Source organism: Peromyscus eremicus, chromosome 12 (assembly GCF_949786415.1).
Source record: "Peromyscus eremicus chromosome 12, PerEre_H2_v1, whole genome shotgun sequence".
In the NCBI taxonomy this organism is placed as follows: domain Eukaryota; kingdom Metazoa; phylum Chordata; class Mammalia; order Rodentia; family Cricetidae; genus Peromyscus; species Peromyscus eremicus.
In genome coordinates, this window is record NC_081428.1 from 31,790,533 (window position 1) to 31,815,684 (window position 25,152).

A 25,152-nucleotide genomic window follows, 5' to 3' on the forward strand; every position below is an offset into this window, starting at 1 on the left:
TGCTCTTAATATTCTTTCTTTATTCTGTACGTTTAATTGTTTAATTATTATGTGGCGAGGGGACTTTTTTTGGGGGTCTAGTCTGTTTGGTGTTCTATAGGCTTCCTGTATCTTCATAGGCATTTCCTTCTTTAAGTTGGGAAAGTTTTCTTCTATGATCTTGTTGAATATATTTTCTGTGCCCTTGAGTTGGTATTCTTCTCCTTCTTCTACCCCTATTATTCGTAGGTTTGGTCTTTTCATGGTGTCCCAAATTTCTTGGACATTTTGGTTCATGACTTTGTTGACTTTAGTGTTTTCTTTGACTGATGAATTCATTTCTTCTATTGTATCTTCAACGCTAGAGATCCTCTCTTCCATCTCTTGCATTCTGTTGATTATACTTGCATCTGAAGTTCCCAATCGTTTTCTCAGATTTTCTATTTCCAGCATTCCCTCTGTTTGTGTCTTCTTCATTTTTTCTATTTCCCTTTTCAGGTCTTGGACTGTTTCCTTCATTTGTTTCATTGATTTTTCTTGATTTTCTTTCAGTATTTTATTGTTCTCTTCCAGGACTTTATTGATTTCTTCTAATTTGTTTGCCCTTTCCTCTAGTTGTTTACAGCGTTCTTCACATTTTTTTGTCTTTTCCTCTACACGAGCCTCTAGCTTCTTCATGATGACATTCATAAGGCTATTTTCTTCTGCTTCTTCCAATTTCTGATGTTCAGGTCTAGGTGTTGGAGGAGGGCTAGGGCCTGGTGATGGTGTATTACTATTCATTTTGTTGTATGTGTTTCTGCCTTGACGTCTGCCCATCTCCTTGTGGTTCGTTCCTGGCCTTATTCGCACACTTGGTTCAGAGCTGACAGATTCAGGAAGTCTCTCTCTCTTGTCCAGATGGGAGCTCTCTTGTCCAAATTGGAAGTCCGGGACAGGATGGAAGCTCTTGTTCAGAAGGGAAGTCCGGGGGAGGATGGGTGCTCTCCTCTCTCTCTCTCTCTCTCTCTCTCTCTCTCTCTCTCTCTCTCTCTCTCTCTCTCCTCCAGATGGGAAATCCACGGCAAGATGGGAGCTGGGGGCCAGCCTCTAAGTCTCAAGAAGAGGCTTGGGGCTCAGGCGGATGGGCGTGGGGGCAGGGCGTGGAGACTGCAGGGTCTGCCAGGGGTCTTGGAGAAGGAGATCCTTCCCGGTGGGGCTAGAAGGGCACCTGCCCAGGGACCAGAACCTGGGGCCAAGTTGGGCAGGTCTTCCCTGGAGTTGCTGGTGCCCAGGGATGGGGTCCGGGGCAAGCTAGGGCATTCACCTGTGCTTCAGAAGGGAAGTCCTGGGCAAGATGGGAGCTGGGGGGCCTGGCCTCTAAGTCTCAGGAAGAGGCTTGGGGCTCAGGCGGATGGGCGTGGGGGCAGGGCGTGGAGACTGCAGGGTCTGCCAGGGGTCTTGGAGAAGGGGATCCTTCCCAGTGGGGCTAGAAGGGCACCTGCCCGGGGAGCAGAACCTGGGCCCAAGTTGGGCAGGTCTTCCCCAGAGTGGCTGGTGCCCAGGGATGGGGTCGGGGGCAAGCTAGGGCACTCACCTGTGCTTCAGAAGGGAAGTCCTGGGCAAGATGGGAGCTGGGGGCCGGCCTCTAAGTCTCAGGAAGAGGCTTGGGGCTCAGGCGGATGGGCGTGGGGCCAGGGCGTGGAGACTGCAGGGTCTGCCAGGGGTCTTGGAGAAGGGGATCCTTCCCGGTTGTGGTAGAAGGGCACCTGCCCGGGGACCAGAACCTGGGCCCAAGTTGGGCAGGTCTTCCCCAGAGTGGCTGGTGCCCAGGGATGGGGTCGGGGGCAAGCTAGGGCACTCACCTGTGCTTCAGAAGGGAAGTCCTGGGCAAGATGGGAGCTGGGGGCCGGCCTCTAAGTCTCAGGAAGAGCCTTGGGGCTCAGGCAGATGGGCGTGGGGCCAGGGCGTGGAGACTGCAGGGTCTGCCAGGGGTCTTGGAGAAGGGGATCTTTCCCGGTTGGGGTAGAAGGGCACCTGCCCGGGGACCAGAACCTGGGCCCAAGTTGGGCAGGTCTTCCCCAGAGTGGCTGGTGCCCAGGGATGGGGTCGGGGGCAAGCTAGGGCACTCACCTGTGCTTCAGAAGGGAAGTCCTGGGCAAGATGGGAGCTGGGGGCCGGCCTCTAAGTCTCAGGAAGAGGCTTGGGGCTCAGGCAGATGGGCGTGGGGGCAGGGCGTGGAGACTGCAGGGTCTGCCAAGGGTCTTGGAGAAGGGGATCCTTCCCGGTTGTGGTAGAAGGGCACCTGCCCGGGGACCAGAACCTGGGGCCAAGTTGGGCAGGTCTTCCCCGGAGTGGCTGGTGCCCAGGGATGGGGTCTGGGGCAAGCTAGGGCACTCACCTGTGCTTCAGAAGGGAAGTCCGGGGGAAGATGGGAGCTGGGGGCCGGCCTCTAAGTCTCAGGAAGAGGCTTGGGGCTCAGGCAGATGGGCGTGGGGGCAGGGCGTGGAGACTGCAGGGTCTGCCAGGGGTCTTGGAGAAGGGGATCCTTCCCGGTTGTGGTAGAAGGGCACCTGCCCGGGGACCAGAACCTGGGCCCAAGTTGGGCAGGTCTTCCCCAGAGTGGCTGGTGCCCAGGGATGGGGTCTGGGGCAAGCTAGGGCACTCACCTGTGCTTCAGAAGGGAAGTCCTGGGCAAGATGGGAGCTGGGGGGCCTGGCCTCTAAGTCTCAGGAAGAGGCTTGGGGCTCAGGTGGATGGGCGTGGGGGCAGGGCGTGGAGACTGCAGGGTCTGCCAGGGGTCTTGGAGAAGGGGATCCTTCCCGGTTGTGGTAGAAGGGCACCTGCCCGGGGACCAGAACCTGGGCCCAAGTTGGGCAGGTCTTCCCCAGAGTGGCTGGTGCCCAGGGATGGGGTCGGGGGCAAGCTAGGGCACTCACCTGTGCTTCAGAAGGGAAGTCCTGGGCAAGATGGGAGCTGGGGGCCGGCCTCTAAGTCTCAGGAAGAGCCTTGGGGCTCAGGCAGATGGGCGTGGGGCCAGGGCGTGGAGACTGCAGGGTCTGCCAGGGGTCTTGGAGAAGGGGATCTTTCCCGGTTGGGGTAGAAGGGCACCTGCCCGGGGACCAGAACCTGGGCCCAAGTTGGGCAGGTCTTCCCCAGAGTGGCTGGTGCCCAGGGATGGGGTCGGGGGCAAGCTAGGGCACTCACCTGTGCTTCAGAAGGGAAGTCCTGGGCCGGTGGTGCATGCCTTTGATCGCAACACTCGGGAGGCAGAGGCGAGTGGATCTCTGTGAGTTCGAGGCCAGCCTGGTCTACAAAACGAGTTCCAGGAAAGGCACAAAGCTACACAGAGAAACCCTGTCTCAAAAAAAAAAAAAAAAAAAAATTTAAACTCATGAGTGCAGGAACAGAGTAGCCTGTTTGCAATCTGTGCTTCTGGTGTGGCATGACGGATCCTGGAAGAGGCACTTCCCAGTTATTACCAGGTTAATCCTGATACTAAACAAGAAGTTCTTGGAATCTTTGCAGCAGCCTCAAATGTTGTTTCCTAAAACTCTGGGTCTCACAAAAGCAATAAGTATGACAAATGGGTGTGGTCTCATCAGTTAGAGAAAAGGAGTATGCTGGATCACCTCTGGAAAAACCCAGAGAAAAATAACAGACTGTAGCTGTTACAATGGAAACTGGGGACCCCTCTTGGGGTTCTTAGCCTCATTATTAAACTAATTTAAGAGGGACTCAAAGGAAACTCAAATGTTAAGCCTGACCTAGTCTTCCCTGGGAAATGATTGGTTGAAGGGACTGTAATGGGAACCCTGGACATTGGTAAGAATTTCCTACTATGGGTGAAAATTCCCGAAGACCTGAAAAATCCAGAGGTATTACAAGTACCAACACAGCTGCTACTGGAATCTCTGGCCCTCACATGAAGCAAAGGAGCAATGGACACTCAAGCTAAAGATTCTGGAGTCTTCACACCTCTCCGAGGTCATGGTTTGTGTCTCCTACTTGTACAAGCTAGGACCAAAAGGATGCTTTAGATCATCGCTGAGAGGTACCACTAGGTCCAGAAAAAAGGAATGCTCAAGCTTGAGGAAGCTATGAAGGCCCTGGAACTAGACTGGAGGATGAAGTGAAGCCACTTTCCGATCAATGTGACAGCATAGACACAAGGATTAGGCTGTGGTCAGTATTGGAGTGGTTCTGGCTTGCTTTAACAGTTTATGCACCGAGGTAAGCCCCCCAGAGACCACCACACAGATACTTTTTTTATTATTAAGAAAAATTTTTTATTCATTTTACATACCAAGGATCCCCCTCTTCCCTCCTCCTGCCCCTCCAGCCTCCCCCTCCCAACCCACCCCTCATTCCCTCCTACAAGAAGGTAAGGCTTCCCATGGAGAGTACATTTAGTAGAGGCAGGTCCAAGTCCCTCCCCCTGCCTCAAGACTATGTGAGGTGTCCCATCATAGAAGTGGGCTCCCAAAGGCCTGCTCATGCACCAGGGATGGATTCTGATCCTACTGCTAGGGGGCACCTTAAGCAGATCAAACTACACAACTGTCTCGCTATGCAGAGGGCCTAGTCCAGTCCCATGCAGGCTCCACAGCTGTTGATCTAAATTGCATGAGTTCCTACTAGCTTGGTTTGATTGTCTCTGTAGGTTTCCCCATCATGATCTTGATGGCCCTTGCTCATAGAATCCCTCTTCTCTCTCTTTGACTGGACTCCTGGAACTTGGCAGATACTCTTAAAGCCAAGAAGAAAATCTGTATTTGCAGCCCCGAGGCCTTACAGCTCTTGGTTCTTTGTGTACAAAAAACACATCCTGGTTGACACACTTAGGCTAGCAAGAACGGTTAGCAAGAAGTGGAACTACTGAAGCCGAAAAGCACGGTTAGTCCATTTAGGGACTTCTTACTCCAGGACTTTCCCAGACACATGCTGGAACCATTGACTGAGGGAAGTCTTTCTTCCGGTTTTGTCAGGAAGTGTTGCCTACTGGTTGGATCTCAAGACCTAAATGGTGCTTGTACTGTGGCATCAATTGGGCTGAGGGCTGGGGGCCTATTGAGATCTAGGAATCTGTTACATTGTATCCTTTATATTCTAAGGCTTTAACCAAAAACTGAACTCCACACCTTGCAGGGCGTTCTGATGTGACTATCTCTTTCCAATGTCGCTACCTGAAGGATAAAATTTAAATAATTAAAAAAAATTCTTTTAAAGGCAGCGCAAGGACAATTTTATTAGAGTTTAAAAAACAAAAACAAAAAGACTCCAAACCGGACAAGCTGTAGATCTCAGCAGCTGTTCAGAAGAGGAAGACAGGGAAGAGAGAAGTCTGTGCCCTTTGAGTTAGCTGATGTGGAGATTAGCCACCTCATGAGTAAGCAGCCACATGGCAAGAAGGACAACTTCGGAAAAAGAGTAAGGATGATCAAAATGTTGAGGAAAGCGTACTTAGAAGGGAGCTTTTAAAATAAATAGAAAATAAATAAGGAGAGCAAAAGCTACTCTGTTTTTAAGTAACTCAGGAAAGGAGGCTGGATCATGATGCTGCTAGGTTGAGGCCCTCTAAGCTAACTGTGCTGGGGATAGGAATTCTGAGAAGGAAAAAATACATTGTCTCATTAAAGGGGAAGTCATTCCTCCTGTCTCTTTAGCTCAGGTGGTCTTGCCTTCCTGAGGCAAGTTTTTCCTTACTGGCCCCTGCAAGCCTCTGTGACAGTGGCCCCCCTCCATGCCTCTGTAACGCTGGCCCCCCATGCCTCTGTGCCTGTGTAACAGGAGGTCTACAAGTAAGGCACAGCTTCAGCTCAGCTTTGCCTGTTATATTTGAACACCACTAACCTACAAAGGCACCTATTAATAGTTTAAATAGCCCACATCCGAGGAATGGAGAAATTGTGATGAATGATTTCATTACTGACTTTTGCATTAGAAAGAGAGACAGCTTAAGAAAGGAAATGTGACACGGATTCCTAAATGATCTTAATAAAAAAACCCAAAGCCAGAATATTGGGGTAAATGCTGAAAGATCAGAGAAACAAAGGAACAAGCCACAGCCACCACCTCTTACCTCACTAACTCCTCAGCCTGAAAAATCCTCAGCCAATAGGCCTCTAGCCTAATGAACTTCCTCAGCTGGAAAGGCTTGAGCTGAAAGGGATGCTTCTGCCTAAAAGCCTTTAGTTCCTATCTCCTCACGCCTTATATACCTTTCTCCGCCCAGCCATCACTTCCTGGGATTAAAGGCGTGTGTGCTTCCCAGTACTGGGAATAAAGGTGTGTGTGTGCCACCACTGCCTGGCTCTGTTTTCTCTCCTAAACTGAGTCAATCTCATGTAGTCCAGGGTGGCTTTGAACTCCCAGAGATGCAGTCTCCCGAGTGCTAGGATTTAAAGGTGTGTAGCACCACTGTCTGGCCTCTATGTTCAATCTAGTGGCTTGCTCTGTTCTCTGACCTTCAGGTAAATTTTATTAGGGTACACAATATATCACTACAAGGAAAGATTTTGGCGGGCACACAGTTTCAGACGATTTCAGCCCACCACTCCAGAGAAGCTGTTGGAGGGAGAGCAGCTCCGTTCACAATGCCAAGTGTGTAGAGAAGGCTTTTCATGCCCAAACAAGCAGAGGTAACCGAACTAGAAGCAGCTGGGCACCTGTCCCGTGACCCATTCCCTCTATCTAGGTCCCACTAAAGATCCTGCACTCTAGCCAGGCATGATGGTGCACACCTTGAATCCTTGGGAGGCAAAGGCAGGTGGATCTCTGCGAGTTAAGGCCAGCCTGGTCCACACAGTGAGACCCTGAATAAAAAAAAAAAAAAAAAAAAAAAAAAAAAAAAAATCCCACATCCTCCCAAGGGAAATCCAGCAACTGGAGAACAAGCATTAAAAATATATGTTTACGCCAGGCGGTGGTGGCGCACGCCTTTAATCCCAGCACTCGGGAGGCAAAGCCAGGCGGATCTCTGTGAGTTCAAGGCCAGCCTGGGCTACCAAGTGAGTTCCAGGAAAGGTGCAAAGCTACACAGAGAAACCCTGTCTCGAAAAACCAAAATATATATATGTTTACTTGGAATATTTCAGAGTCAAGCCCTAATAATGATGTTCTCAATAACTAGTCCATATTTGACTTGCTCTTCCTGTCTCCATAAGTTCAAGGCCAGCTTCAGCTACATTGTGAGTTCCAAGGCAGCTTAGGCTACAGAGTTAAACTTCATCTCAATAAAATAAAACACAATAAATAAACAACAACAAAACCCTTGCTCTTTTTTTGTTGCTGGAAGAAAGCCTGTCTCCAGACAAACTTTGATCAGTAGTGGGAGCCTAAAAGCTGTCACAGAGATTTTAAAGAAAATTCTGAGATGGAATGTTAAATTCGAAAGTTATTCCTGGGAATGCCAACACGACTGTGGCTGCTTGTGCTTAGGAAAAATTTTTGATAATTTAATATATTGCATGTAAACCCATTATCTACTATGTTGCCAGACCAAAAAAAAAAAAAAAAAAAAAAAGCATTCTCTGCACTTCACAAAATCACATAATTAAATACACTATTGTTGTGTTTTAATTTTAAAATGGAGAATAGAGGAAATTGCATAACAAGGAGATAAATCCAGAGAAGGGACATAAAATTGACCAAAATCCTACCAATTATATTAACAGGCATTAGGGGTGCCAGATAAAATACAGAGTACCAAGTGATCTTTGAATTTCATGTTAGCAGTATTAATTTCTGTCAGTATAGGCCTGGCCTAGTCAGTAAGGTAGATAGACTGAAGCATTATTCTCTGCTTATCTGAAATTCAGTTTTAACTTAACATTCGGTATGATTTTAGCTTGTTAAATATGGCAGACTCGGTATGCTAAGTATACAAATGGCGTTTAAAAAGACATACATTTGGTTATAGTGTGGATGGTAACGTTTTTTCCCTTTCAGATATTAACATGTCATAGTGGCAAAAAGGGTAAGAGGAGGCAACTTAGGATTTTTGTAAAAAGATGAAAATTAGAGCCTGTCTAGGAATAGTTTATTGAGTGGCTTCTTAGGACAGTGACATTCAGGGAGAACATGCATGTCTCATAAGGAGGGCCTCGTTATACTTTGCATTTAACAACTTAGGGAAGTGGAGATGGATAAAATTCAAGTAGCCGCGACATTACTTTAAACTACAATTTATTTTTTAAGCCGTAAAACCATAAACAGCTTTGATTCAAACAAATGAAAGCTTCATTTACCCCAAAACTAAAGAGGATCCAAGATTAAAATTCATGTGCCAAGAGAAAACATCAATGGCATTGTTTGTAGTCAATATATCGGAATTACAGTCAGAGGGCTAGTTCTCCAACATGTGTGAAGCAAGAGATGAGTCACCAGCACAAAACAAAATAAGAAAAACAAAGAACAGAATTGTACAGCTTTGGGGCCAGACCTTCATATTAATTGGGATGCAAACAGAGATAATTAGTAAAGAGAGAAAAAATCCAAGTGTACATGGCAGAGACCACTGAGACCTGGGAACTACAATAGGGTGGCCAGCCTTTCCAGTCAGTTCTCCAGCACCCTGAGTGACCCACCTAGACTCCCCTGCCTCTCTGTATTAGAGTAACTTGTGTTTGTCCTACTTGTCTTAAGCTGGATTGATTGGATTTTGTTTTTTTTATAAGCATTCATGCCCCCTCAGCTACTAGGAAAACACATCATTTGTTTATCTATGGCAGTTGTATGTTATTGTATCCCATCACTTCCTTAATGCAATATTTAAAAACACACTGTTGAACAATGATAATATTAAATGAAGGCTGAAGTAAAAAATACAAAGCACTTCTTACCCTGTTAAGACTCATGACATGACTTCTACAATGTATACCATAATTCTGAAAACAGGGACTTCTAGCCTTATACTACATAGTGAATACATAGTTTTCTAGTGGGGGTGGGGAGAAGGAGTGATGTCTAAGGGATTTATAATCAATCTTCAGCAACACTTTGTGCAGTGTAACTTTTATTATCTCAACATTAAAATAATGAAACTGAGTCTTTGAAAGTTGGCATGACTTTCCTGAGCTCATACTAGTAAATGAGGGGGTGAGATGTAAAGAAAGCTGCTGTGGATGGTCTGTATGTCAAATGTGTTGCTGATTGGTCAGTAAATAAATCACTGATTGGCCATTGGCTAGGCAGGAAGTATAGGCGGGACAAAAAGAAGAGAATTCTGGGAACAGGAAGGCTGAGTTAGAGAGACACTGCCAGCCGCCATCATGACAAGCCGCATGGGAAGATCCCGGTAAGCCACGAGCCATGTGGCAAGGTATAGATTAATGGAAATGGATCAATTTAAGATATAAGAACAGTTAGCAAGAAGCCTGCCACGGCCATACAGTTTGTAACTAATAGAGTCTGTGTGTTTATTTTATAAGTGGGCTCTGGGACTGGCGGGACTTGGTGGCGGGAGCTGGAGAGAAATTCTCCAGCTACAGAAAGCTCTGTTCAACTGTGGGTTCATCTCACGGTGTTGTACTTCATATCGCTGTGGTTTGAAAGAATCTCACAAAGTTTCTATGTTAGAAATGTAATCTCCAGTGTAACAGTGCTGGGAGGTGGGGCCTACAGAGAAGTGTATTGGTTGTGATTTCTCTGCCCTCATTAAAAAAATTAATGTCACTATGGCAGAGGTAGTTCATTGTAAAAGTGAATTTTGACCTCTCACTCTTTCTGACCTTTCTATCTTCTGCCATGGATGATGCAGTAAAAGATTCTTGGAGATAACAGCTATCTGATCTTAAATTTCCCAGGTGTGTGTGTGTGTGTGTGTGTGTGTGTGTGTGTGTGTGTGTTCATTTAAAATTACCTGGACTAAAAAATTCTGTTATAAGAGCACAAAACAGACGATAACAAGAGTGTTTTAATGAATTGCAGCCCCAGCCCCAGGCATAAACATAGGTTCTCATTGTCTTCATACTCCTCTTTGGCTGGGCATGATCAGGAACTCTGACAGCACCTGTTGTTAGTCTCTCGGGCAGACTCCAGGAGGCTTCATAAGGAAGTATGTCATGTGCATGCCTTGGCAACTGGTTTGAGCCAATTTCCTGGACCTTATGGGTGTGTCCTACTACACATAAGGTCTTGATAGCATTGAATTTACAATCTTGCCGATGTATAATGCTATTATGGAAACTATTTGTATATGACCTGACTCTTCCCTCGTTAATTATTCATTAGAAAATAAATTAAACTATTCCTCTAGGAGATGATACTTTAGCCTGATGACAATAAACTTAGAACACATAACCAAGCAAACTCTTGAGTGCAAATAGCCATTAGATTAAAAAATATTGTGTGTAATCAGTCAGAAGAGGTTTTAAATTCATCACAGGACTAGATCAACAAGATGTCAAATGCTCACGCTGACTCAAGTATGAGAAGCTGTCAGTCTTTGGCTGACGCGACTGCCGGTCTTCACAGAGTAATTTTCTCCAGGAACAGTATCTGAAATACAGAAAGAAACCCGTGTTGTGGGGCAGAAGTGACATGTGTGGGACAGTCTGGGTAAGAAAACCCGTGTTGTGGGGCAGAAGGAACAGTCTGGCTTAGGTGACCAGTAGGTTCCCTAGCTCTACAATACGAGGGGAATCTGAAGAAGAGCGAGGGTGAAGAATCTAGTGAAAGGCTGTGTCCAAATTGGGCAAAGTAAATGATTTGTTGAACTTCTGTTTATCAGTGGGAAGGAAAATAAGAATAAAGAAAATTCAAACCCAACTGTGATTGGCTCCATTTGGTTTCCTGTTTTCCTTGCTGTCTGTGAATATAACTGTGGAAGATTAATTAGTTTTTTAAATTTAATATTGGACAGGGTTCCGGTAAACTGCAATATAATTTGCTTGACATACTTATAATTCATAGTTATATGGCATATAATTATAAAATATTACAAAAACTTGGGGGGATTTCCTGACATTAAGTACCATTTTGGTAAGGGCTGGAGAGATGGCTGAGTGGGTAAGAGCCCTTGCTTCATAAGCATGAGGATCCAAGTTCAAATCACAGCACTTATGTGAAAAGTCAGACATGGTTACACATACCTATAACTCGAATTCTCCAGGAGGCAAAAATAGAAAGACAGTTGTGGTTTGCCGGCCACTAGCCAAGCCAAGAAAACATCAAGCTCCAGGATCAGTGAGAGACCCTTTCTCAAAGAAATAAAGCAGAGAGGTGACACAATAGGATACCTCCTGTGGTCTCTAAGCACACTGTGAGGTATTGTGCACACATACATGCACACACACACACACACACACACACATACACACACACATGAAAGAGAAACTTCAGGTTTTTTTAATTGACTCTATAGCATAAAATATATGATGAGAAAATGGAGGGAACTGGAAGCAAAGCAGAAATTAATCAGTCTGTCATATTTTCCAAATGCATCCGTGGACTTGGAGTAAGCTTTTCATATAAGATCACTGACATTTCTAAAAATGTTTGCAAGGAGTATATATAAGAACTAAAGGAGAGGGCCACCAAGATGGCTTGGCAAATAAAGGTTTTTGCCACCAAGCCTATAAACCAGAGTTTGATCTCTGAAACTCACGTGGTGGAAGGAGAGAAGGGACTCCTCAAAGTTGCCCCCAATATGTGTGCCTTGACATGCATGTACACACAAACACACACACACCAAATAAATGTAAAAACTAAATTTTTGAAAAGTTAAAAAAATAAATAAAATGGTAGAAAGAAAGAAAGAAAGAAAGAAAGAAAGAAAGGGAGGGAAGGAGGGAGGGAGGGAAGAAAGAAAGAAAATAAAGAAAGAAAGAAAAGAAAGAAAGATGGATGGATGGATAAGTAGAAGATCCTGTGTTACTAAAAACACATACAAGGATTTTGTGATGGTGCTGATGGTGCCTGTGAGTTCTCTACATCTCAGACCATCTGACCCAAATTTCTCTCAGGAGAGAATGGAAAACATGGAAAGAATTTGAGGGGAGAGAACCTACTAGCCCTAGAATAGGATGTCTGAGAGCTACACTGAGCCAGCAATGAAAATCGAGACACATCCAATAAAAACTTAGTGTGAGGTCATTTATTTGAGAGTCTCCAATAAATAAGAATGTCAGGAAGAACCATGTTGAAGAAATTTTGAAAGATCATAGATGCTATCATTTGAGAGAAACTTATACATGCCATAGCACTGACAAAATAGACCAGTGTGGGAAACAAGCAGGATGAGTAAGCCCAGAGGACAGACTCTCTGGTCCTCTAGCATCAGCGTCACCTGAAAGCATGTCAGAAATGTGGATTTTAGAGCCCCACACCAGACTTACTGAATCACAAACTCCAAAGTTTGGACCCTGGAATCTGATTTAGCAAGGCTTCAGTGTGATTCTGAGAGCCATTGAAACTAGTAACTTCTGGCTTAGAATTTCTAGGAAGGATTTCCATTTCACTGCTTCTCTGGACTTGTCTTAGTTACCCTATACAGGTAAGTGTTCCGTAGACATGGGACATCTTAGTTGCTCTTTACAGATGGGCATTATACAGATATGAGACAATTTCTCAGTTTTACAATGGACAGTCACTAATCCAGGTAGTAGATATTTTTTGGCATTCAATTTGCTTAGCAGCAGTTGGCTTCATGAATACCTGAAAAATCAAAATTAAATTTTATACTGGTACCCAAACAGAGGCAGATAGTAAACATCACAACAAATACATGATTATTTATATCCTTATGAAATACTGAACATAAAAATATTAAGATTTTAAATATTATCAGTCCAGTCCTAACAACAGAAATATTACCACTTTAAAGTAAATATATTTTAATATATACTTGTAAAATAGCAATTATAACTAAGAATAAAGTATCAGATTCTTCTTCCTTCCTGTCCTTCCCTGAGAGCCAAGTGGTCACTAAAAATTATGAAAGTCAAAGAAGGAGAGTAATGGGAAATAAAGAAACATCTTGTAAAAAAAAAAATATTACTAGTATCTGAATTGAGTACACTCCAATTACTTGTTCTTTGGTTCTTTTGTTCCTGGGATTCAAACCCAAGGCCTTACACATGCTAGGCAAGTGTTCTACCAATGAACTATATATATTTCAAGCCCTTATTTGGCTTCCGATTAAATTAAATCACAGACTGAAGCAACAATTATAAGCTGTGGATGTATGGTCCTTCTTAAGCAGAAATGTAATATAATCAATACAAGGGTGATTTACAAAGAAAACAACATTACTGTCAGTATGGCGGTCATGAAAGGACTGTTTGGTCATGTGTGCCACTGTTATAATAGATAATTTAGGGTTATTTGACTCCTACTAATGTTATTTTGTCTTCTCAAACCAAATTAACTACCAAGTCCCCAAAGACTATGAACATTTTTCTAACTTTATAAAATGCTACATATAGTATTTTTTAGTTATTTCTCTCTATGTAGCCTCTATATCACAGCACAAAATGCATTACAAATATCAGTAATAATGTTCACAATGTGACCTTAAATTAAATAAAACGTATTTATCATTTTCGAATACTGCCTTTAATGTTCTCATACTACATTACAAAATACACAAGTATAAAATATTAACTTGCACTTTTAAACATAACTTCTGCTGTAGACAAAGAGAAAAACATAGGACTAATATAGTTTTTAAAAATAATTTCACTATCATGGGGATTTTATTGGATAATTGGATAGTTTACTCATAAAAAATTGCTTTATGTGAGCCAATTTTAACAAATGTTTTGAAAGTTTGTATTTGTTACTGTTATCATTAGATTGCTTCAGGAAAAAAATCTCCAATCTGAGCTCAAATTTTAATGCATAGAATTCTCTATAAAATCATGCATGTATATTTTTAAGGTGATATAAAAAGAAAAGCACTTCAAATTTTCTCTGAACTATGCCTCCTCCTCCTTTGTTACAGGTATTCATTTTTCAACTATACTAACCTCTGAAACAAAAAGAAATGGACTTTTTAAACTCATCAGATCAAAACTTGACCTCCGAGGAACTGTTAAATGGAATGCCATCCAAAATTCTAGTCTCCCTCACTCTGTCCGGGCTGGCACTAATGACAACCACTATCAACTCCCTCGTGATTGCTGCAATCATTGTGACTCGGAAGCTGCACCATCCAGCCAACTATTTAATTTGTTCCCTGGCAGTTACAGATTTTCTCGTAGCTGTCCTGGTGATGCCCTTCAGTATCGTGTACATTGTGAGAGAGAGCTGGATTATGGGACAAGTACTCTGTGACATTTGGCTGAGTGTTGACATCATCTGTTGTACGTGTTCCATCCTGCATCTGTCAGCTATCGCCTTGGATAGGTACCGCGCAATCACAGATGCTGTTGAATATGCCAGGAAGAGGACTCCCAAGCACGCTGGCATCATGATTACAATAGTGTGGGTTATATCCGTGTTCATCTCTATGCCTCCTCTCTTCTGGAGGCACCAAGGAACTAGCCGTGATGATGAATGCGTCATCAAGCATGACCACATTGTTTCCACAATTTACTCCACGTTTGGAGCTTTCTACATCCCACTTGTGTTGATATTGATCCTCTACTACAAAATATACAGAGCAGCAAGGACACTATACCACAAGAGGCAAGCAAGTCGGATGATGAAGGAAGAGCTGAATGGCCAAGTCCTTTTGGAGAGCGGTGAGAAGAGCATTAAACTGGTCTCCACATCCTATGTGCTGGAAAAGTCCTTATCGGATCCATCGACAGACTTTGAGAGAATTCACAGCACAGTGAAAAGTCCCCGGTCTGAGTTGAGGCATGAGAAATCATGGAGAAGACAGAAAATCTCAGGCACTAGAGAGCGCAAGGCAGCCACTACCCTGGGACTGATCCTGGGTGCATTTGTCATATGTTGGCTGCCTTTTTTTGTAAAAGAATTGGTTGTTAATGTCTGTGACAAATGTAAAATCTCTGAAGAAATGTCAAACTTTTTGACATGGCTTGGTTACCTGAATTCCCTTATAAATCCACTGATTTATACCATCTTCAATGAAGACTTCAAAAAAGCCTTCCAAAAACTTGTACGATGTCGATATTAGGTTAAAGGAAGTCTATTTTTAAAGGGTGGAGGCTTTATTTATTTGGGGATGGGATAACTAAACGAATGTAAAGTAATAAAACATTTAAATTTTTAGGGAAAATATATTAAGACTGCTAAAATTGTAAGAGCATAAATTTATTTTTAATAGCACCAAGAAATAAGATTATTAATTTGACCATCATTCTAGTGTTATCAAAATTAGGAAATAATTTATGCAGCTTATAAATAATCTTTTGTCTATGCAATATACCTAAAAATATAACTGGAAAACTATATATATATACATACTATTAATTACAATACTTTGCAGATTTATATCTTACAACAACTAGAGGAATTTTCAATTAACATAGTTGCCGGGCATTTGCCCACTAACCCCACAGTTCCCCAGAGTTTTTTTGAGTGAGGGCAGCAGGAAATATTAGATAGAAGGACTTAGAATGTGGAGATAAACAGATAGGAAATACAGGATAGCCTCGAGAGGCCCTGGAACCTATTCCAATGAGCCCTGACTGTCTCTGCCCTGACGTATTTATAGAAACGCCAATGGGTGGAGCAAAAGACCTCCTCCCAGCACAGCCAAGTGCAGACCATCTCAGACACCTGCACTCAGGCCCGTGGTCCAATCATCCTCTCTATACAGACCTACTGGGTAAAGCCACTAGGAACCTGAAAATGGGTTCCCACACATAGTTCCATTGATAATTTTGCATCACCCCATTGCATAACTAATCATCCACAGAAGAAATATTATTCACTCTAATACCTCTCTTGCCCCTTCTCCATCTTATTCTTTGAAAAAATTGAAGAGAAGGTAACAGCAGATCTTATTTAGCCTGAGTAGAGTAGATATGATGAAACTCAGTGGCTTTGACATTGTCCTCATATTTGGACAGTGGGCTAAGTATGGCAAAATATTTCAATATCCTGAACTTCTGTACATTCGATATCCTCACTTTGTTTAATATCAGCTTCTAGAATAATATTATCTTAATCATATAATATCAGTATTTGAAATCAAAGCCCCAAGGAGAAGGTTTATTATACAATTATTATATAATTGTTATATGCGTTGTCCCTTGTTCAGAAATAAAACTTTAAACACTAAGTACCCTGAGTTACTCACTATAGCTGTCACACTTCTAAAACAAAATTTATTTCCTCTCTACTAATATTAGTAGCCCAGTTTTTACAGTTCTTCTCCATATCTTAGAATTTGATCATGACTCCCTTTTTATTGTAGAGAATATAATGGAAAATATTGAGTATTAAAACTTTGCTTGGACAACAAAAATCTGTTCTCCCTTTATAATTAGGATATATTTTATAAATCAAGACCATCTGAAAAACAACAAATACCACACCTCTTTAAATTGCCACTTTGTGTACATTATAAAATATGCTTCCCTTGTGGAGTGTTTAAGAGTATATTACACCGCTTTTTATATATCTGTGAGACATTACCCCTGGTTTAAAAAAATATCTAGAGGTGAGATTTTACATAAGGCAATGAGAGTTGTACTAGATAGAAGATACCGGAAATAATAAAATACAAATTCTTTCATCAATGTCTCTATTATCTAAAGGAAAAAACAACACAGAATTAAAACTATAATAGAAGACAATAAACAAGGATCTAGCAAGTGAGTTATTTACATAGTTGTGATGACGTCAAGACAAAACTGATCACCTCTATTTGAAGAACACTGGGAAATTTTCATAAACAATGTATCTGAAATGTGTGTCAAATAAAGCAGCATTTGGGCATGAGCAAATGGAAGGGCATGGTCCAGGTGGTGACAGCATAAAAAGTTCAGGCCTTGTCATGCAAGAATTATGGCCCGCGCCATGAATTTGCTAACCATTTAAGGCAACAAAGGAAATCAAAAGATTAAAGGAAAAATTGAACACTGTGAATGACTTTTAATGTCAAGAAAAGTAATGCACTGCCAATTTTCTTGCTACCCTTGAGTTATCAATGATGATTTTCAAAATATTACAGGCTTGGAGCAAACCTAACATAAAGGGGATGGGGCGGGGGAGTTCTCTAGTTACAAGAAGCAGAGAGAGTACTGGAGATATTGTCTTCAGTAGTCCAGGCAATGGGGGATGAAGTGCTGAACTTGATTCTGATAATGGAAATAATAATCCATAGATTACAGCAAGTACAGCAATCAGACAGTAGGAGAAGCTGAGTGCCTACGATCATCTTTACCTGAAATAAGGAAATTAACTGACAGGATCTGTTGGTAAATAACAACTTTTTCGAAAGTATAGCAGTTCCAGATGTGCCCAAGCTCATAGGCACTACTGACCACTTCTGGCCTAATGAAAACAGACATATCAATGAGATTAGACCGCTCTCTGACCTCAGCACCTACAGGCAATCGAGGTGCCCAGCCATGTCCTTTATCCTCACACCACTCCACCTTCACTCTCATGCCTTGTGTCTTCCCTATCATCCTCTGCTTTCTTCTTTTACCCTCTCCCTTGCCAAAATTTGATTCTGTGATTTATTCAAAGACCTTCCCGACGTCATTTCTACACATCTTAGAAACTTACATTGGGAAAACTCTTTTTATTTTTTTAATACATTTATTTGAGACAGGGTTTCTCTGAGTAGCTCTGGCTGTCCTGGAACTCACTTTATGATCCAGACTGGCATCAAACTCAAAGATCAGCCTGCCTCTGCCACCGAAGTGCCAGGATTAAAGGCATGCGCCACCACCACCTGGCAGGAAAACTCTTCAGACACAAACCACCAACTATTTCAAGCAAAGTAAACCTAGGTACTTATACTGCCCTTGGATCTGAGTTCGACCAAATCTCAGATGTAGAAAATAACGTCATAAGTGACAAAGAAGTTGCATCTATCTCCCTTCAGAGCTCAGGAGAAAATCGAATTCACTTTTTTTGTGTGTTGCAACCTCATCATTTAATCCAAAGGGGCTGCAACACAGTGCAGTATGAGTTCATCTACATTTGCCCCACATGCTGAGGTTTCAGGCTTTGCCATCACTAATGAACATGCATCAATGATATATGTTCAATATCTTTAAATGGTGGCAATGTAAGCGCGGTCCATCTCAAACACTTCCTTTGAAATGTATGCAGAACACATTACAGTTAACAAGATGGACTTCTCAGAATGTATTCACTTTATCCTTTGAATAAAAATTTCTAAGTAGCTAAAAACTGTCACAAAGGAAAAAAGTAATGCAACATAGTGGTTCCTCTTTTATCTGATAAGACAGAAGGTGAAAACATAAATATCATCAAAGGTGTTTAAATATAAGATATGAAAATTCACTTCCTACAAGAATCTTACTATAGTGGCACCATAAAATCAATCAAAGCATTTATTCTATTCTATTAAGTGATCTTCTAAAACTCTTCAAATAAAAGATGTATTAAAAGCAAAGACCAGACACAAAAGTCATAAGAAAGTTAAATGAGTGGATATTAAAATCAGTCTAATATGTCAGCACACATAGCTGCACAAGGACTGTGTTTGAAATGTCACACGCTTGTGTAACATGAGCTTTCTTTCAAGTTTGTTTTAAGACTATGAACTGCCTGGGTCAATGTGTTTTGCTTTGTTTTGTTTCTTGGTCTTCTTTTATAAGACCTATCACCAATAACCAGTTAATGGAAGGTAATGAGCCTGTCTTTAAGAACAACCTCCCTTATGAATTTCCAAAGCCATTCTCACTTGGCTTCAACAAGGATTTGATCCCCCAGCTCTCTGCACCCGGCCTGCATAGGGCAGGCATCTGCTTTGCTTACATCACTACATCAGTAACAAATACATCCCCTCGCCGTAGCCTGAACCCCATAGTCACACCCTCCATTTAACCTTGTGCCTTTTACCAAAAAGTTTTCATAGAAATAAGTGGGAAAGTAATTTAAATCCAATTACTATGAAATAGGTTGAGTTGTTCCCCCAAATGCCATGAAGACAGACATGATCATAAACTCATTACTGATAATCTGTGTCTTTGCTTCAAGTATGAAACCATTTTCTCATGAATTTATAGACTTTTTTTTATTTCTAGGTCAGAAAATCAAGTTTCCTAAGTTGTGCAGTAGAAACATGGAAGTTTTTTTTTCTTTATATATCCCAAAGTCCTTCAAAAATAATTCTGCTTACTTTGAAATGCATCCCTATCAAAGCAGCTTGTTCCAGATATGTGCTTCTAGTATCTTCCTCATAACCAAAGTGATCGTGCTTAGACCCTCACCTTACCATAAAATATTTCTAGAATCAAGTTAATATTTTTGTCACGAATAAAGTAAATTTTTTCTAATGACTTGTCTTGGTCTTTTTAATTAGTTGACTTTCTTCCACTATTTTAAATGAGGAACTTAGGACTGAGAGAAACATCACCTAACACTGTAATAATGTCTGGCTATTGATATGGAACACCTTCTCCAAAGCCTAAAGATGTTTAAAATCTAACCAGGAAAGTGGCATTAAATGATAATAATAGAACCTCTGACTGGGATAGAAATGGTGAAAATTCCCCTTTAAGAAAAAAGTATACTATTAGTTTTATCAAGAGGACCAACACATCACGTCCAAGCAGTTTTCCATTAAAGCTGTGTTTAGTGTCTGTCCTACTTTTTGCTGTGGACAATCTCCACTTCTGCAGTTACACTGAGATGATTCTTCTGGGTTGTGTAGACACGGTAAAGCTAGATTTGTCACCGATAGTTTCACATTATATTAATATTTCTAAGACATATACACTCACTGTGTATGCCAAAAATCAAACACACAATTGATGTGTTGTATCATTATTATGTAATCATACTCTGTTGCTGAAGTTGCTGCCTTGAAGTTACTAATCAACAAAATTAATAAAAGAAAACTATATTCATTCCCCTCCCTCTACATACATACATAGTAACTATTTTGCCTAGTATAGTGGGCTTGGCTATGAGTCAATTCTAACCCTAGTAGAGAGGATAGGAATGTGCAAATATGTATTAGTTTATCTTCTGCAAAGTAAGTTGATGTTAAGAAGTGATCTAGGAGCCGGGCGGTGGTGGCGCACGCCTTTAATCCCCGCACTCGGGAGGCAGAGCCAGGCGGATCTCTGTGAGTTCGAGGCCAGCCTGGGCTACCAGGCTACCAAGTGAGTTCCGGGAAAGGCGCAAAGCTACACAGAGAAACCCTGTCTTGAAAAACCAAAAAAAAAAAAAAAAAGAAGAAGTGATCTAGGGGGAAAAATCATCTGAACTAAGTATACTGTTGAGCTTGAAGATGAAGTAAGAACATCTGGTTTCAGATTTTTACAACTTGTGTGAATAAAAATCACCTTTGGTGTTTGTTACAAAGGTGCGCATGTGGGTATGTGAATTCAGTCCTGATCCCATGCACTTAGATTATTCCAGTGGAGGTGGAGCCTGCGACTTCAGTTCTGGACACCAGTGATTTAAAAGGCCCTAGCTCGTTAAGTATGAGACCATGACTATAGGAACTGAAATGAAATTAGTCTGCCATTTTAGTAACAGACTGAATCAGAATCCAAAAGGTGACCTTGCCACTATTAATGCAATACTGCAGAATTTGAAGTCAAAACCAAAAACATTGTAGATGATAACACATTTAGTTAAGAATAAAACATATTCTGTTCTCAGTGAGAATGTTGTTTGAATTTTCTAGGGTATAGAGCAAATTGTCCATGACATAGGAAACAGCTATTTAGGCATATGATGCTCTACATTTAAAAATCTGAAAAGGCTAGATTGGAGTCCCAGTTCTTCTGATAACCATTAACCTGGGCAATCCTCCTTTCCTCGGAATAGAGTTAAAAGAATAAGATGGTGAGAGAAAGTGAGCATACTCAAAAGTTAAAGACTACAAAATGTAAGTCACCATGATTACTCCTAATGAGTGAGAGCACACTTGGAACAGGCAGACCCTCAGTGCGATCCTGTGAGTCTGGAGAGATGCAAGTCAACAGCACTGAGAAACTTCTCACTCTCCTGGAAGTATCATGTCTAGCACAGCAGAAGGGCCCAGCAGCTTTACCCAGCCATGCAAAGGCTACACGTCTAGGTGCCAGTCCTCTCCCTGCTCCATTCTGTGGGTTTTAGCCCGCCTTTCTCCTTGCTCTGCTCCATCATCCACATTGCTACAACCATGGCATCTTCTAACTACTTTACCTTTGTAGAAAGTGGTAATGCAACCTGTCTGCCCAATTAAAACCATAACTGCAATTAGTAACCATAACCATTCATTCTCACTGTTAATGCATTCGGAGATGACGTCCCATATGTTCCAGGATTTTTATACATTAAATAGCTAAAAGAAATTTTCATTTGAATTTGGATGATTAAAACAAAATTGGAAGGCTAGATTTTAGCTCTACAGAGCTAAATTTTAATACTATTTAATTATATGAATATTAATATATTCATATTATAAAACATTAATATTTGAAGAAAGTAGTATTGTCTCTCTATTGCTCCTTCCAGTACACATAGACTCCACTGTGGCTTTTAGTCTTGGTATTAATAAGAAAAGAACACTCTAGAAAAATCTCCCACTATCCTTCTTTGTCCTAACAAATACTGTCTGCTCAGGTCTGGTCTCTCTCTCCCATGCCCTCACATGAAGAAGCAAGAACCTTGCTTCTTTAGCCATTGTCTTCCCCCTCAAACACCTACTTCCTTGCTGTTGAGCAATGTACCCTTCAAAACACAAATTAAATTCCAGTTTGAAACTGAATTCCTACTGTACTTAATGTCAGTGACACACATTTTTTCCAATTATTCCTCATTTTCTTTAAATATTCCAACTTTCTTCATGAATATTAGGTTTTCCTAATATCTAAGATGGTAATTTTAAGTTACTTAAGAGACCTGTGCTCATTTCTCTGTAGATTCAGGGGGATGCGGCATTGGTTCATTTGTCTCTTTGCTTTTTGACCCAAATCTCTCTATGTCACCTTTGATGTTCTGGAACTAGCTCTGTAGACCAGGCTCTCAAACACACAGAGATCCTTCTCTCTCTGCCTTCCCAGTGCTAGGATCAAAGGCATGCTAAGGCCATCACACTTAGATTTTGTTTTTCTTTTTGGAACATGGTCTCACTATAAAAACTCAGTGGACCTCAAATTGGTGATCCTCTTGCCTGGGATTCTGTGTGTTGGGATTTCAGGTGTTTCCCATCATGTCTACATGATCCCAAACACATTCAATGACGATCTCCTTTCTAAGCAAGCCTGGTCCACTGTGTTGTGTCCTCTAGTAACTGACTTAAACTGCAGGTTTCTCTTTATGCTTGTGATTAATAAAGAAATAGAAGTGAAGTGTGTTATTAGGAAGAGGCTAAAAGTTGACTAACATTAGAAAAGGAGTCTTTATTTTTCAGTTATTAGGGATAGCTTACTGACAATGAAATATATGAAATTCAAAGGACAGTGATTTTTCTGGAAATGTCTGTACATGATAATAAATGTCAATGTTATTTATTATTCATCACTATAATGCATTATCAGTTATATATGCAATATGTAAGTAATTGCCTATTCCCAAAGGGAATGTTTTTATTGCTATTTTGAAATGGATGTAAAAATAAATACACACAGTTATTTCAAAGTTAAGTTATTGACATCCAGCACAACTAATATATGAAATACTCATCACATTTCCTTACTGTGCCCAGGCCTCTTCTCTTCAGTGATTTATGTACAGATGAAAAGGCAATGGCTTCTTACACTCAGAGGTATCTCTGCAGAGGAGTAAAAAGTACCCTGAGTTCTTTCATTCCAAAAGAACAATTCTCTCTGGGAGAATCTAGAGCTGACTTCACTGGTTTTAAAGCTGAAGTAGGAGGAGGAACTTAGTCCATTTTATTTAGCTCAACATTCTTTCCTTTTAGAGTCGGGGTTTAATCTGTGTAGCCCTGGCTGTCCTGGAACTCTCTCTATAGATCAGTCTGGCCTCGAACTCAGAGACCCATCTGCCTCTGCCTCTACCTCCTGTGCGCCATGACTGCCCATCATAACTCAACCTTCTAAACAGAGATAATATGTGCGGCCCACAACCATTTTCCCGTCCTACGTGATTGTGGTCCAAGAGATGAACAGCTGCCCAAATATAAAAACAGCAACTTTTTAAACTGCCCCTCTCCTCTGCCATCACCTGAAATCTGTCCAAGCTTGGGGAAAATACAATGTTTTAACTCTGGCTGCCAAGCTGCTTTCTTCGTCTGTGTCTAATGCCTTAGCTGTCTACCGACCTTCAAACTCCAGTTTTAATTATGTACCCCTAAAGGGGGGGGATTAATTATAAGTTAATAATCTACTATATTTCTGATTTTACTTATGTTTAGAAATATGAAACTGAATTGGACAGTCGCTTTTGTATTAAGCTTGATTTTCTTTTCTTTTTTAAATCTCCTTTATAAGTTTAAAAGTTTAAATCCTATCTATTCTGTTTATCATATTTATATTTTTTAAAGCATGCAGTCATAAGTGCACGCACACATAGGACTATGATGTCCCTAGCTTCATTAGCATATCATATGCAAAGCATCCAAAGGCGCCAGTTGGATAGCTGACTTCTCTTATCTGTATTTTCCACTTAGTAATTTCTGAAGTAAAGGCCTAAGTGTGCTATTAAGCTTAAGGTAAAATTCAAGTTCATTTTCTTTCTCAATATCTTCCCATTGATGAAAGTAATATGCAATGTCTAATTTAATTTTTAAAAGCCATAAAAAAGTTTCATTCATTTTAATAATTTTAATGCCAATCGTTCATACTATATAAAAAGTTCAAACATGGATTATAACAGCCTACCAGATAAAAGAATCTGCTTGATTTGTTGCTATCATTAAACAATGATAAATGAATATATGCTGCAAGTTGATGCTGCTTAGCCTAAAAGAAAGGAAAAGGTGAAATAAACCATATTCTTTAAATGCTATGGGCTGGGTTTCACTTAATGACTTCAGAATGTCCTGTAGTGTTCTACTAAGAAATCTAAAGCGGGGAGGGGAGATGGCTCAGTCGGTAAAATGCTTGCTCCAAAAGCATGAGGACCTGAGTTCAGTTCTCAGTACACACAGAAACAGACAGACATGGTAGCACCCGTTTGTAATCCCCTTTCTGGGGAGGTGAAACAAGGGATCTCTGGAGCTCTCTGAACAGAGAGCCTAGACAAGCCTATGAATTCCAGGTCCTTAGGAGAGACCCTGTCTCAAAAATCAAGGTGGACAGGTCTTAAGGAAATGATCTCTGGCATCTATACACATCCATATGTTTGTGTGCACATGTACATGTGCTCCTTTACACACAAACACACACACACACACACACACACACACACACACACTTATGCACGCACACACGCACACACATATATATGTATATTTGGTTGTTTGGTTGGTTTTGTTTATTTGTTTGTTGAAGCAGGGTTTCTCTGTGTAGCCCCGGCTGTCCTGGAACTCACTCTGTAGACCAGCCTGGCCTTGAACTCAGAGATCTACCTGCCTCTGCCTCCTGAGTGCTGGGATTAAAGGTGTGTGTCACCACTGCCTGAGTGTGTGTATATATATAGGTTTTTCGAGACAGGGTTTCTCTGTAGCTTTGGAGTCTGTCCTGGACTAACTCTGTAGATTAGGCTGGCCTCAAACTCACAGAGATCCACCTGCCTCTGCCTCCTGAGTGCTGGGATTACAGGCGTGCACCACCACTGCCTGGTGTAGATATATTTTTTAAAAAGAAACATAGACCAGCAAGATGGCTCGGCAGGCAAACGTGTATAATTCCCAACAGTGCATATCTGATGATGTGTGTTTCACCTCTGAACCCACAAAAATATAGGAGACAACACACTCCACAAAGTTGTCCTCTTATCTCCACATATGTCCCGTGGTACATGCACCACTACCACCCCCCATACACACACACACATTCATACTTCATATATGCCCAGGCACACAATAAAAATTAATACATAAAATTAAAAACATTTAAAAGCACAGAAACCTACAAAAAAAAAAACCTAATGTGCAGCTTCTATAGGCTGTAAACATCGGAATGGGTTTCCATAGCATCTGTGGCCATCCAAGTGTAAAGGAACCTTCCTTCC

General features: G+C 41.5%; 1 protein-coding gene across 1 annotated transcript; it reads left to right on the plus strand.

Annotated features, from left to right (window-relative positions):
- Positions 1-13,945: 13,945 nt before the first annotated feature.
- On the plus strand, positions 13,946-15,046 carry Htr1f (5-hydroxytryptamine receptor 1F). Its single transcript, XM_059277632.1, has one exon. The coding sequence runs from the start codon at positions 13,946-13,948 to the stop codon at positions 15,044-15,046; it is 1,101 nt and encodes a 366-aa protein (XP_059133615.1).
- The last annotated feature ends 10,106 nt before the right edge of the window (positions 15,047-25,152 follow it).

Coding starts and splice junctions, on each gene's coding strand:
- Htr1f (XM_059277632.1), top strand. CDS start 13,946: ATGGACTTTTTAAACTCATCAGATCAAAACTTGACCTCCGAGGAACTG.